This window comes from Pteropus alecto, unplaced genomic scaffold (genome assembly GCF_000325575.1).
Source record: "Pteropus alecto unplaced genomic scaffold, ASM32557v1 scaffold30, whole genome shotgun sequence".
Taxonomy (NCBI): domain Eukaryota; kingdom Metazoa; phylum Chordata; class Mammalia; order Chiroptera; family Pteropodidae; genus Pteropus; species Pteropus alecto.
Genome location: NW_006429782.1, coordinates 1,859,847 through 1,873,788, shown reverse-complemented (window position 1 = coordinate 1,873,788; position 13,942 = coordinate 1,859,847). Strand labels below are relative to the sequence as shown.

The window sequence follows — 13,942 nt, the reverse complement described above, 5'->3', positions numbered from 1 at the left end:
CTCTCCCAGCTGGAGCAGCTGCAGACCCGCCCGCCCTCGGCCCTGTGCCCTCCCCGGTCCCTCCCACAGGGTCCCCCACCGCCACGGCTCTAATGTCACCTCCCTGGGGCTCAGCGCCACCAGAATGCTTACAGATATCGACTGCCCCCATTGCGGTTCCAGGGTGTAAACCCACCATGGCCGCCAGGCCCTGCCTGCTGGGCTCCTGATGAACACCAGCGAGGAGGGCGAAAGAACCAACGCCAAGCCCCAGTGACCCGCAGAGAGCTCCCGACATGCCAGGGTCTCCACCTCAGCACAGTGGACGCTGGGGTCAGGTCACTCTCTGGCAGGTGGTCCTGGGCACTGTGGGCAGCTGAGCAGCATCCCTGGTCCCCAGGCCCTCGATGCCAGGAGCAGCCCCTGTCGTGACAACCACAGATGTCCCTAGACACCACCTAGCGTCTTCTGGAGGAACAGTCACCCCAGGTGGGAACCGCCGCTGACACTCGAGTGCCATTCCCAGCTCTTCTAAGGGCTCAGGAAAGATCTGGAGACTCGGAGGGAACCAGAGGCTGAGTCCCAGCCTGGATCCCGGCCACTCTCCAGCTTACCCCCAGCTGACAGGCAGTGGCCGGTGGAAACCGGGACGGTGCGGAGATCTTTGCTAAGGCCAGCAAGGCTCCCTCGGGCACCGGCTCCTGCACACTGCTGGGGAAAGCTGAAGGAGGGGCTGTTGGTGCCATAGGCAGGGCCACGAGGAGGGGAGGGCACTACAGGCTCTGCGGCTCCCCACGGGACAGGGTGGCGGGCCCTTGGCAGCTGTCTGTCCCCATGGGCTGGTGGGTAATGGGGCTCAGGCACCCCCTCACCCCCCATCAGCACTCTACTGGAAAGCTGCTGGAAATCCCAGCTCTTACATCAAATCACCCCAATGGCAGAGGCAGAAGAAGTCCAGAAAGTGCACACGCTGCAGGCCGACCCAGGCCGCAACAACAGACAAACCCTAACCGCATGGGGCCGATGGGGCCAGATGGGGCCCCGGGGGCCCCCAGTTTGAGACCCAGGCAACGAGTGCTCAAAATTAGGGGAGAGAAGCGATCTGGCTTCCCCAGGGAGCCAGCCCTTGCGCCTCCTGGGGCTGGAAGCTCAGGAGGGGCGCATCCGAGTCCTCACACGCCCACCTGTGCAGGCTACGCTCAGCCACTGAGCCTCGGGTGGGGCCCAGAGCCGCTGCTCTCCAGGATCCCTCTCTGGGAAAGTGGGCAGGGGGAAAAGGCCTGCTGCCAACGGAGCGGGGGCCGGCGGGACACAGAAGGGACAGCGTCTCAGGCGGGACGAGGAGGCTGTCCCTGGAGCAGGGGGGCTGCGACCGAGGAGTCGAGACAGGCCACGAGCCCTGGGCCAGGGTGCCCTGCCTCCGCCCCAGTCCTCGGGGACGTTTCTCTGCTTCAGCAGGCCTCCGTGAGAGCCCCACAGGGGCCCGCGGCAAAGACCTTCGGGTGCCCTTGCAGGCCCTGGAATGCCAGGAAGGCCCCTCCCCCACGCTCCACCTGTCCCGGGCCCTCAGCCTCCCAGGGATGGCGGAATGTCACCTTGGAGTAGGGACAGGGAAGGCAGCCTACCTACTGTGTGCATCTTCCCAGGGGGCCTGGCGCTCCTGTGGGGCAGGAATCAGGACCCCGCGTTCCAGAGGAAGGAAGCGGGGCCAGAGGGGGAAGGAGGGGGTCAGAGCAGAGTCAGGCGGACGCCAGCATCCCGACTCCCCCCCACGCCCCGAATCTGAGTGCCCAAGGCGTGAAGATAAGCGGGCACAGCCCCCGTCAGGCCTGGGGGCCGGCACTGGACACGAGTCGCTCGTTGCCACAATGGAACCAGACCTGAGCAGGGGCTGCGAGCCTTTCTATCAAGGGCCGAGGATCGATCCCCTTGCCTGGCCGGCCACACCGGCTCCGTCCTGACTCCACAGTTCCGCTGTCAGACAACGTCAACCACGGGGCATGGCTGGCTGCCAATAAAACTTTATTTACAACAACGGATGAAGGGCCAGTCCCAGATGAAGGAGCCTTAGCAAGTCTAACGCCCCCAGGTCCCAGGGCCCTGCTGAGCCCAGGGGATCGACTGCCATGGGCATGAGGGGGCTGCGACCCACGGGCACACAGCAAGCACTGCTGAGGCAGCAGTCACCTCAGGAGGGCCAGAGTCCACCTGGCAGGGGGCGCGTCTCCTTCGGCCGATTGCTACTGCGGCACAGAGAGCACACGCCTTTCCTCCTGGGGCAGCTGCCCAGTCCTATTTCTCAACAGGAGCGAACAGGAAGTTAGGAAACGAGAGCCAGGGCCAGGCTGTACCAGAGATGGGGAGCCCATGGCCGGGCTCTGGGACAGGGTGTGGAAGACACCGGGCAGGCCACGGGCAGGAGGAGCCCCGCCCCCACAGCACCTGCCACCCTCCGGCTTCTCCTGGGGCAGTGAGGACTCGCCCCACATCCGCACAGGGACGCCTCCTGGTGTGACCAGCACGGGGATGCGGGGGTGCGGGGGTGCGGACGTGCGAGCCAGGCCTCTGCCTCCCAGCCCTGCGCATGGGGTACACTTGGCTAAGATGGGTGGGCGCCCCAGCAGGCTCTCTCGGCCTCGAGAGATGCCCCATGTGGGGCAGATGGTGTCTGGGCTGCTCACTAGGCCCAAGGATGATGGGAGGCTGGGGAGGAGGGCACGTGGGTGGAGCTCCAAGTCAGAAAAAAGAATGAGGAGTCCCAGAACAGGGGCAAAAGGCTCGGAGAGGAGGAAGAGAAGCCGAGGGAGAGGAGGGAGGAGGGAGAAGGCCGGAGGGAACGCAGGTGCCCCAAGGACCCGCAAGGGAGGAGAGGGCGGCTTGGGAACCAGGAAGGCCACGCCACCCGGCACCTCAGATTCAGTGGCATTTCCTGGGCGGGTCTGGGCGGAGACAGGAGGCCGCAACAGGTGCAGGCAGGGCAGTGCTGAGCAGGCCAGGGGACACGCGGGGTTGTCCGGGCGCCCAAGGGGCCAGACAGAGAAGCTGGGTGTGCTGGAGGGGCAGGGCAGGCGGCCCTTAGTGAGGCTCCGAGTGAGGGTAGGGACAGAATGATGGGGCCGAGTGGAAGGAACCGAGACCCAGGATCTGGAGAAACTGGTTCTATCGAGTCCTAACATCTAGGCCTTCTGGCTTGTGGATTCCTCTGGAAAACCAACAAAAACTCTAGGCCAGGACGCAGCCTCAATCACACATGGCGACCCGAGTTTATTAAAATTAAATAACACCAAAAATTCTCTTCCTCCATTGCATGAGCCGCACCTCCAGTGCCCCGTGTCCAGCTGTGGCCGGTGGCTCTTGTATCAGACGGCAGAAATACAGAACTTGTTCATGGTCAGAGAAAATCCCACTAGTCAGCGACGAGAAAGACCGTTCTCCCAGGAGAATGCCAAACAGCACACAAAAACGTGCCCACACATCGCCCAGTGACCCCTGGGCTGACAACCGCTGCTCTGAACAGAAATGACGTAACCTTGTCATGAGACGGGATCTGAGGAGACACCTGGCCACGTCTCCGGAGGCTGGGGCAATCCTAGGGCCTGGCAGGGGCTGGGGGTCAAGGGGGCTCAGGCTGGGACTAAGCTGCTCCAACAAGAGAGGCCAGTCTGCGAGAACTGAGGGGACCTTTCAGAGACAAGGGGGCCAGAAGAACTGCATGGGGCTCCTTTATGAGGAAGTCAGGCCTTGACTCGAGGGGACCTAAGGCATCAGGCTGGAAGAGAAGCCAGAAGGTTCTGGAACACCAGATACAGCTACATAGTTGGGAGAAGAGGAGGGAATTTAGGGTGTCTTGAGCACTGGAATCAGAACACCCCCCAGGCAGGTGAGGAAGTGGGGGTGGGGGACAAAAAGCTGCAGACGGTCCAAACCTGGGGGTCAGAGACAACCCAGAAATCCTGGGGAAAGGGAACAAGTGGGGTTCCAAGAAGCTGGGGGTGAGAAAGGTGCGCTGAGTGGGGTATGCACCAAAGGTGGGGCTAAGACTTGAGGTCCAAGGGACCCTCGGAATCCTAAAGGCACAGGGACTAAACTGGGGGAGTGAGAGTGGAAAGCTGGCAAGGAATCCTGAGGGCTCTGGCTCACCAACTGGGACCAGGGAGAGCGGAACGCCTGGGGACAGACGGCAGGACACCGGGCCAGGCCCGGGTTTGCCAGCCCTGAAAAGGGCAGAATGTGGAGGATGCCCAAAGACCACCGTGCCGGGCCTGGCAGGGGTAGGGGGCCTGGTTGGACCACGCTGGGCAGCTCCGCCTGGCAAACCCCTAGCACGGAGCTCCCCTCCAAACCAAGCAGCCAGAGCTGGAGCTCTGGGCACAGGGTATGACCCAGTGGGGACCAGCACCAGGGCGGTGTCCGGGGCACGGAGCCTGAGCAGCACGACTCTGGCCCAGCGGGGACTCGGAGAGGGGAACCAGGGATCCAGGAGCGGGGCGAGCTTGGCCTGAGGGTCGGAGCTACGGGTTCCGGGGCAAGAAGGCCTTGTCAGGGAAGGGAGGGCGCCGGGATCCTGGGACACTGGGCGGAGAGCTGGGGGCCTAGCGGGGGTGCCGGTTCAGACTTGCCTGAAGCCCGAGAGGTCGGGCGCCTGGACTCCAACAGGACAGGCCGGAGGGGCGGGTCCTAGGGCCCGTCCTGCCCAGAGACCCGGCTGGGGAAGGGGGGATCTCGGTGCGGGGGGGCTGAGCCCGGGTGCTGTCAGTCACTCAGGTTGGTCTTCTCTCTGCTCTGACATCCTCAGTGCTGACTTCACACTCAGGCTAGTTCTCCTGTGGTTCCCAGACAGCTTCCAGTGGCGATTGGAACCCCTGCAGGTCGTACTGCTGCATGCGGTAGACGGTGAACTCGTGCGCCGCGTCGGCGGCGGGCAGCGGCGGCGCCACCAGCAGCAGCACGGCGGGCAGGAAGACGATGAAGCCGAGCGGCAGGCACGACGCCTTCAGCATGTTCTCCAGCACCTCGCCTGCTTCCTCCAGCATCTTGGCCGACGGCAGAGCCGCACGGGGCGGCGGCGGGGACGGGACAGCGGTGGCGGTGGCGGTTCCCGCGGACTCACCTCAGCATGGGTAGCCGGTGGGGTCCTCCGGGCGCCGCGCCGGGCAGCCCGTGTTCGCTGCAGGGTCCTGCGGGCACTGCCGCGGACAGCCCCCCGTCTGCCGCGCTGCCTCCTGGGACATGTAGTTCTCAGGGCGCGCAGAGCCACCTGGGAGTTGTAGGCCTGCTCTTTCACTCCCCCGCGGAAGCCGTGGCGGGCTGTTTGGTTAGAACTGCTGAAGTTTCACATAAGCTCCAAGTCAGAAAACATGGCGACTCAAAACAGAACTATTTGCAGTGGAACTTATTTAAACCCTATCTTTGTCGTGGAAGGAGGGGGGAGGCGCCTGCGAGGCCAGGACGTGACCTCTGCGACCAAGGAAAAAGTCGCGAATGGAGGAAGCGAGGAGACCCGCTTGGTGCGCTAAGCCTCCTGGGAGCTGTAGTCCCACTGAACAAGCAAATGGGATTGTGGGAGTCGTAGTCTTCCTGGCAGAAGGCTGAGAAAAATCACTTAACACGCCAAAGGAACGTAAATGTTAAGCTCCGCGAGGGCGAAGACTTTGGTCTGCTTTGTGCATTGATGTATCCCCAGCACCTAACACAAGGCCCGGCGCCGAGTGGGTGGGCTGTACAATTTTTGGATGAATGAATGAAAGAAGAAATCATGATAGGCGGTTTCTAAAGGGGGGACGCAGTGGAGTATGGGATTTGGAGTCTGGAGCCTGGAGTTCGTGGAGGGGGTCGGTGACATGGTTCTGCTTATTCTTTTTGAGGGCATACTCAGTAAAAGATTATTTGTTGTTCATCCGAAATTCACATTCAACTGGGTATCCCAAAGTTGTATTTTCTAATCTGGCCACCCTAATAAGCCCCTGTCTCAGGACCAGGGATCTTAAGGAGTAACTCACACCCCCTCTTACCGATGGCGAGACTGAGGCTACCGGGCACAGAACACAGCAGCTGGGGCCTCCAGCGAGTTGACATGCCAGGCTCTTCTTGCTGGTTAACAACATTGAGTTCAAGTCCCGGCCCCTCCACTCCCCAGTTCTGTGACCTTGGCCTAGGCACTTCGCCTCTCTGAGCCTCAGTTTCCTGAGCTGTCAAATACTGTAAATAATCAAACGCTCTCCTCTCCACCCAGGGTTGTGTAAGAATTCAACCAGTTGATCTGCATAAACTGACTCAGAAAGAGGAAGGCACACATGAAGCACTCAGTAAGCGTTGATATTATGAGAACACACCCACTTGTGCAGTCTCAGGGTGTAGCATCGCTCTGCGCCACCTTTCTGCATGGCTAGCTCCTTACCGAGATGATGTCGGGCATTTCTTACCATGGTGTTTGTCACCCCCACCAGAGTGGGACCTTTATGAGGGCAGAAACCAGGTTGTTTATAGCTGGAACCTCAGTGCCCGGAATAGAGCCTGACATACAGTGGTTAAGTGAATGAATGAATAAATGAGTGAATGAACCAATTAAAGAAAGCATCAATGCACCAGCCCACCCATCCTAGCTACGTGCCCTCCTTCTGGCCATTCCCCAGGCCTCTCCAGGGAGGTCCTATGCCCAAGGAGTCAGGTGTGCCCTGGCAGGGCAGTGAAAGAGACGAGAACTGATTTTGGGCCTTGTGCTCATCATCACCAAACATTTATTATCTACTTCCGTCCGTCGCGTCCCCCCACCCCCCACTCTCCCAGAGCTGCCCATACCACCTCCTCTCCTGAGCCTTTTTCTGTCTGTAAAATGGAGAGGTTCAACTAATCTTGCTCTGTGGAAATGAAACCACGGGCAGCCCAAAGAATGAAATGCAACATGTGTTCTGAGTTTTCCGAGGAGGAAAGGAACCGGTATTCACTCATTCATTCATTCATTCATTCAAGAGGCAGTAACAAGCAGGGATCAAAAAGCCACCTGCCTGGGTTTGAATCCCAGCTCTGCTGCTTCTCAGTTGCGTGTAACTTACCTAACTTGGAGTAAGTTACCTAACCTCTCTGGGCCTCAGTTTCTCCATCTGGGCAATGGAGTCAATGGAGAGGTTTTGTAAGGATTGAATGAGATCATACAAAGGTGGTTGCAACACCACCAGGCACAGAGTGATATATATATGTCTTTGTTGTTATTCTTATCACTCATTTAAAAGCGTACCCATAATACTTTGAGGGCCTTTCTATACCTCACCTTATCAACCTCCCAGGAGGGCAGGGGCTATCAGTGTCCTCATTTGACGGATAAGGAAGCTGAGGCCCATGGTGTGCAGCAGAGCTGGGGAACAGCGATGGGTTACAGACTTCTAAGCCATCTAACAAGCAGAAGTCAGGGTTCCTAGGGACAATTCCACCATTGTCAGGGACGAGGGCTGGGTTGGGGGCGCGGGAAGGGAAGAGGTCCCCGAGGCTCAGAGGAGGGCATGCTGCTGGGTCCAGTGCTCCCAGAGCTCCAGGTCACTGAGTACCTACTGTGTGCTGGGCCCTGTGCTGGGTTCCGGGGACACAGGGGTGACCCAGCAGTGACCCAGACGCTGCAACAATCTCCACTGTCAGAGCCTGCAGTACAGGGGAGGAGATGGATGGGTGACCAGGGGTGACTGGAGCTGCAATGTGACACACAGGCAGCTGTGGGAGTCTAGAGGAGGTCTAAGAGGAGGAGAAATTAGGGGAGACTTCTTGGAATAGGCGAAGCTAAAGCTGAGACCCAAAGGATGGGCAGGGCAGATGGGGCGACCAAGCCAGCTCAACACAGGCCCAGAACGCAGGCTGCCCACTCACCCTAAATTCTACCAAGCCCCCACCCTGCCCACTGCCATCCCAGATAAACATAGCCGGAACGGGCATCGGGAAAAGGTAAGCAGTATTCCAGCTTATGGCACACCCAGACACGTGCCAGGAACTCTATCCAGCCGTGTCCAACAACTTCTCGCGACGGCGAAAGCGTTCTGCGCCTACACAGTCCAAAACAGCAGCCACGAGCCACATGTCACTATTGAGCACTTGAAATGTCGTAGCGTGACTGTTATGGGTTGAATTTATATGTCGAAGTCCTAACCCCGAGGACCTCAGAGGTCACCTTGTTTTGAAAATAGGCCCGTTGTACATGTAATTAGTTAAGGTGAGGTCATACAGGAGTGGGGTGGACCTAATATGACTGGCGTCCTTATAAAAAGTGACAGTCGTGACACAGACAGGCACACAGGAAGGACACCACTCGAACACGAAGGTAGAAATGGGGTGATGCATCTAGAAGCCAGGGGACTCCAAGGATCGCTGGCCACACCAGCATCTAGGAACAGATTCTCTCTCGTGGCCCCAGAAGGAAGCGGCCCTGGTGACCTCGATCTCAGACTTCCAGCCTCCAGAACGGGGAGCGGATAAACGTCTGTGATTCTTCGAGACGGCAGCTCCAGCCAAGCAATACACGGGAAACTGAATTTTACGATTTCATTTCACTTTAATGCTAAATAGCCGCACGGGGCTAGTGCCTGCTCTACCGGACAGTGCGGTAAACGGTTTCCAGTCACCGCATCCCCCATCACGCGGAAGAAAAAACAGAGGTAGGGCGCAGCCCAGCGAGCTCTGCAAGATGGATCCCAGAAGACCCGCGGGCGCTGGCTCGGTCCCGGGAGGATGGCGGGAGAGAATGTTTTACAAGCCAAGGTGGCCACGTACCGAAGGTGTCCGTCACGGCTTCCGTGAGTCCCGTGGGCTATTACAATGCAATTCCAAGTTCAGTTTTTCGGTCCCACTGGCCACTTATCGAGTGCTCGGTAGCCACGTGGGGCTGTCATAGTGGCCGGCACAGATGTCAGACCTTCCACCAACGCCAGACGTTCAGTGGGACGTACTGGATGCCACGCACCAAGGCAAACGCTGTGGGTTCTGACTGTTACCGGCACATTTTACAGGTGGAGAAGGGTGAGGCAGTCGTGGGTGAGGGTCCCAAGGCCAGGACGGCCACACTGCTGCCCTTCCGGTGGCCCCAGACTGGGTTCCCAGAGATGCAGAGCCCGGACGTGGAGGAAAGAGGCCGCCAGGGTTTCGAGATGAGCGGCTGGCGGCGAAAGGGGAAGTGAGCGAGAAGGGGCGGGTGTCAACTGTCGCTGTCCGCCCCCTGCCTGGCAGCCCCGGAATGCTCACGCACTGGGGCAGAGTGGTCCAGTAACTCACGGCTGTGTATACACGCAGAGCCTCAGACAGGCCTGCCACACACGGAGACGCCTGTGCACACGCAGACACGCTCACGGGCACAACGAGTTCTGCCCCCACCTCCATTTCTCTGTCTCTCTCTCTCTCTCTCTCTCTCACACACACACACACATGCACACGCACACGCCACCTGTCCTCACGGACACGCCTCCTCGCATGCTCCCAGCAAACCCACAACCCCGGTGCCATCGCCCCTTTGCACACGCATGAATGAGGGGGAGGCTGAGACATCTCGTACCACCGCTGAACTTCCATGTTGCCAGGGCATCGCCCCCACAGCCTGCCCCCCGCCACCTGGGAGCCCCGCTGAGGCCCAGGGAGGGGCCGGGACTTCCCAGAATCACAGGAGCCAAGGCGTACAGGGCAAGCCCACCTGTCCCCATGCCAGGGCGCTCTCTGTTCCTCTGAGGAGATCCTGACACACCCGCTTGGCGTCGGCAGACCTGGGGGCTGCGGGGAGGACCACAGGGCCTCAGGCTACCTGGCCGGCTGCCCTGCTCCCACCTGTCCATCCGGCCCGCCTGCCGCCCCCTGCACGCTGCTAGGCACATGGCCCGCCCCTCCTGGGCCTCCTCCAGGCCGGGGGAAGGGCCTGCGTGGACACGCACCGGCGGCTGGACCAGCCTCTCTGGCCGTGGCTCAGACGCTCCTCACACTGGAGATGCTGGTCAGGGGCTCCCGCATCCGAAAGCTGAGTGACCGAGAGCCCCGAAAGCTGTCCCTGGGCCTCAGCGAGCTGTCCGTGGTGGAGGCTCCGGAGTGGGCTTCAGCAGCCCGGGCCAGACAGTCCCCGGGCCCTCGCAGGCCCAGCCTGAGGCAGCCGCAGCAGAGGAAGCCCAGCACGGCCCGGCACACCTCCCGGCTGCGGAAGGAGTAGATGAGCGGGTTGATGGCCGAGTTCAGCACGGCCAGCGCCAGGATCCAGTCCATGCCCCGCAGGTACTCCTGTGCCCAGACGTTGGAGCCGAAGATGTCAGCCAGCAGCAGGCCGAAGAGCGGACCCCAGCACACCACGAAGGCCACCAGGATCATGAGCACCGTGTTGAGCAGCCGGCGGGCCTTTCGACGGACCGGGTGCCGCGAGGCCTTCTGCCCGTTGGCCCGCACCACCCGGAAGATGGCCCCGTAGAGAACCGTGATGGTGGCCAGGATGCAGGCGAAGATGACCACGCAGAAGAGGATGTAGGCCTTGGAGTAGAGCGGCAGCAGGCTGGAGCAGCTCTGGAAGGCGCACACGCAGTTCCAGCCGAGCAGGGGCAACAGGCCCAGCAGGGCGGCCAGCAGCCAGCAGAGCCCGATGAAGCCCAGCACGCGGCCCCTCTTCGTGTTCCCGCTCTCAGCCACCGGCCGCACCATGGTGGCGAAGCGCTCGCCGGCGGTAAAGAGCAGGCTAAAGGTGGAGGCGGCCAGGGACATGAAGAGCACACCTTCCCGCAGAAACCAAGAGGCCGGCGCCAGGTGGAAGGTCTGGGGCCCCGACAACAGGACATTGACCAGGTAGGCCAAGCCGGTGAGCAGGTCGCTCAGCGTGATGTTGACCAGGCAGTAGTAGACCCAACGCCTGGACCGCATGCGGGTCACGATGGCCGCCAGCACCAGAAGGTTCTCCAGCACCACCAGGGAGCTCACGGCCACAAAGAGCCCCCGCAGCACCCCCAGGCCCCCGTCCTCGGGCCCGGCCCGGCCCAGCAGCCGGCCTGAGTGATTGTAGTGCAGGACAATGAGCTGGCTGTGCCCACTGGCGGCCAGCTGCTGGCAGGCCTCGGGGGCCTCCGCCGGGGACCCCGTGGTGTTCATGGCAGTCCCCGGGGGCAAACTGAAGCCGGGGTGGCTGGCCCCAGGCAGGGTGGAGCTGCAGCCTTGCCCGGTCTTGGTTTCCTGTTACATGAAATTTCCTGTTATGTTCAAGGTACCCTAGGGTGGGGGTGAGGCCCAGCCTGGGAGGGGCGGCCCAACGGTCGGCTCCTGCCCCGCCCGGGAGGGCGCTGCGGCCACGTGGGCACTAGACCCCCGCCTCTGCCCGCTTCTGTTCCTCGAAAGCCCAGCGGGGCGGGGACCCCATGGGGAGAGGAACGCTCCCCCCAACAGCACCCGCCACGCCTCCTGGCTGGGCAGTCCCCTCCAGGACCAGGCTGCTCCATCACTGTATCCTCAACTGCTCTGACTGTGCTTGGCACCCAGTAGGTGCTTAATAATCGTGTGTCGAGTGACTGCACACGCAGGTGCATGAGCATGGCCAGCTACCTTGTTGAAGGCGCAGATGCAGCCCATTTTATCCCCACGACAGGGCCGGGACGCACCTGCATCATGCCTGTCACAGAAGGGGACCCCGAGGCCCGGAGAGGCAGCACCGCTGACCCGGGTCGCACAGTGGGCAGTGAACACCCACCTCGGGCACGCTTGGCTCTCCAGGGCCAGGACCCTCCCGACCAGTTTCCGGTCGTCTCTCCTGCCCCCTGAGCCGGCACTACTCGGAGCAGAGCTGGGGACCCCCCCCCACAGGGCAGCCCCTCACCTCTGGGGGGAGGAGCTCGCAGGAAAAGTGGGGGTTCACCCCACCCAACGTCCATCCTGACCTGGCTCAGGCTGACTCAGTGAGATGGCTGAGGACAGAGGTGTGGGCGCCAGATGGGGTGGGAAGTGTGGGGCGTGCACACAGTAGAGTCCCCCCTGGGGTCTCAGGGTTGGGCAGGCGCCTTCGCCAGGCCTGCATGGGGCACAAGTGTCCCCACGGGCGGTAGGGTGGGCAGGAGGAGGGTGGGCAGCCCAGGTGCCTGTGCTTGCTGACCAGCTCCTCCCTCTGCTCACTGCTCAGCTCGGGGGGCAGGCGGGTTCCAGGGGAGCTCAGATCGAGGCACTGCCGAGGGAGGCGGTAGCATCTCCTCACTGGAGGTGACCAAGCAGAAACGGATCTGAAGAGGAGGTTGTGGGGGGAGGGGCCGTGCAGGCAGCTGCCCAGGCAGCTGGGGTTTAAGGCCCCGGCTGGGGTGGGAAATGCCACCAAGTGGTTCCCAGGTACCACCCTGCACAGTCGACCCTCGGTCCAGGCCTCACAGCAGACCATCTGATTCGGACACACTCACAGAAGTGCGCTGTGAGTTCTGAGGCTCCATCTGTACCCTGGACTGAGCCCCAGTCCCAGGCTGAGCCCCGATCCTACACTGAGCTTTCATCCTAGGCTGAACCCTGACCCTGGCCGAGCCTATGACCATATGCTGGCTGTGACCCTGCCCCATGACCCTGCTGAGACCTGGCCCTGGACTGAGCCCTGATCCCAAGCCGAGCCCCAACTCTAGTTGAGCCCCAAGCCTTACTAAACTCCGACCTCAGGTCCAGAGTGCAAAGTCAGGGCTGCAGTGGAACGCTATGAGCAAGCAGAGTTTGACTAACGAGGCAGAGCTGTCCAGCGGCGACCTCCCCATGAAGAGCCTGCTGCCTGGGAGCAAGGCCGTCCATGTATGACACCTGCCCGTGTGATCACGATCATCCCTGGGCTGCAGAAGAACGAGCCCCCTCTAGAATCCGGCCTGGAAACACAGCTCCAACAATACACGCGGATACACGCAGAAGGTGATTCACTGCTGTCTGTAAATGCAAGATATTAGAAGCGCCCCAAACATCTGTACACGGAGAGGCTGATAGGTTAGGCTGTACCCAGAGTGTGGCACTACGCACCCGTGAATGGAATGGAGTGAGTTCCAGGTCATATTGGGAAAAAAGACAAAAGAGCACAGGTTGGGGGGTACCATGCAATAAAGAACGGGGGACAAAATAGATACACATCTGCTCATGTTTGCAAAAGGAACACGGGCAAGATAAACCAAGAACTGATGACGTTGGTTACCTACGGTGGGGGGAGGGGAGGGGGCTAGGTGCGATCGAAATTGAAAAGGGGCGATGACACCCTCTGAGTGTCCCTCTTTGCATAGTCTTTAAACTCTATCAATGCTTCCTATGGTCAATAAGATTAAATCAACAAGGACGGAGAATAAGAGCTTGAAGAACAGAAATAGAAGACGAATGAACCTAACCGCATCTCAAAGGAAAAACATAACTGCACGGAAATAGAAAAGCACCAGCTCGTGCAACTTCTGGATATACTACTCGCTCTAAAGACCAAAAGAAGTGCAAAGAGATTTTGAACTTGGTCTGGTAGACGCACTTTTAGGAGTGGTATGGGGGCGGCCATCCGGAAATACCGTGTGCATGATGATCGATACTGAGCACAGTACTGATGTTTCCATATTGCTATTAAGAGCCAGGTCTTCACTGGGGGAGAAAGATGTAAACACGGAATGGGAGGACGTGGAAGAACCCCACGGGAATAGAATCGAATCGAAAGTGTCAGCGCGGATTCGTGATTTTAACAAAAATCTATTTCCTGACTCTGTCCACTGAGACTCTCCGACAGCAATGAGCACGTCAAACACCCAGATCTTGGCTTTTGAATAGCATCCTCTTCCAAAGAAGGTGGGGGGAGTGGGGCAGGAAGAGTGCAAGATGAGTCTGGACTGCGTTGGTGGGTCAGGAGGTAAGCTAAGTGCTCCAGGAAGGAGGGGGGACTTGTGTCAGAGATGTAGGAACCAGCCCGAGGGGCGCTGGGCCAACCTGGAGTCCTGTGAGCATCAGCAACTGAATGAGCTCAAATTCATAGAGACAGGAAGTGTGGGGGCCT

The 13,942-nt window shown here is 60.2% G+C and overlaps 2 protein-coding genes across 2 annotated transcripts in view; both read right to left on the bottom strand.

Moving 5' to 3' along the window:
• NCLN (nicalin) overlaps positions 1-5,447 on the bottom strand; it is an 18,229-nt gene extending 12,782 nt beyond the window's left edge. The window contains exon 1 of the mRNA XM_015585066.2: positions 4,818-5,447. Within this exon, the coding sequence (XP_015440552.1) occupies positions 4,818-5,012 (195 nt within the window). The 5' untranslated portion in view covers positions 5,013-5,447. The remainder of the gene's footprint in view (positions 1-4,817) is intronic.
• A 3,922-nt stretch (positions 5,448-9,369) lies between these two features.
• Positions 9,370-11,078, bottom strand: S1PR4 (sphingosine-1-phosphate receptor 4). The gene has a single exon (XM_006904089.3). It carries the CDS (start codon positions 11,062-11,064, stop codon positions 9,907-9,909), a length of 1,158 nt encoding a protein of 385 aa, XP_006904151.1. The 5' UTR covers positions 11,065-11,078; the 3' UTR covers positions 9,370-9,906.
• Positions 11,079-13,942: the final 2,864 nt, after the last annotated feature.

Excerpts from the sequence above, each read along its gene's own strand:
- S1PR4 (XM_006904089.3), bottom strand. The coding sequence starts at position 11,064 with ATGAACACCACGGGGTCCCCGGCGGAGGCCCCCGAGGCCTGCCAGCAG.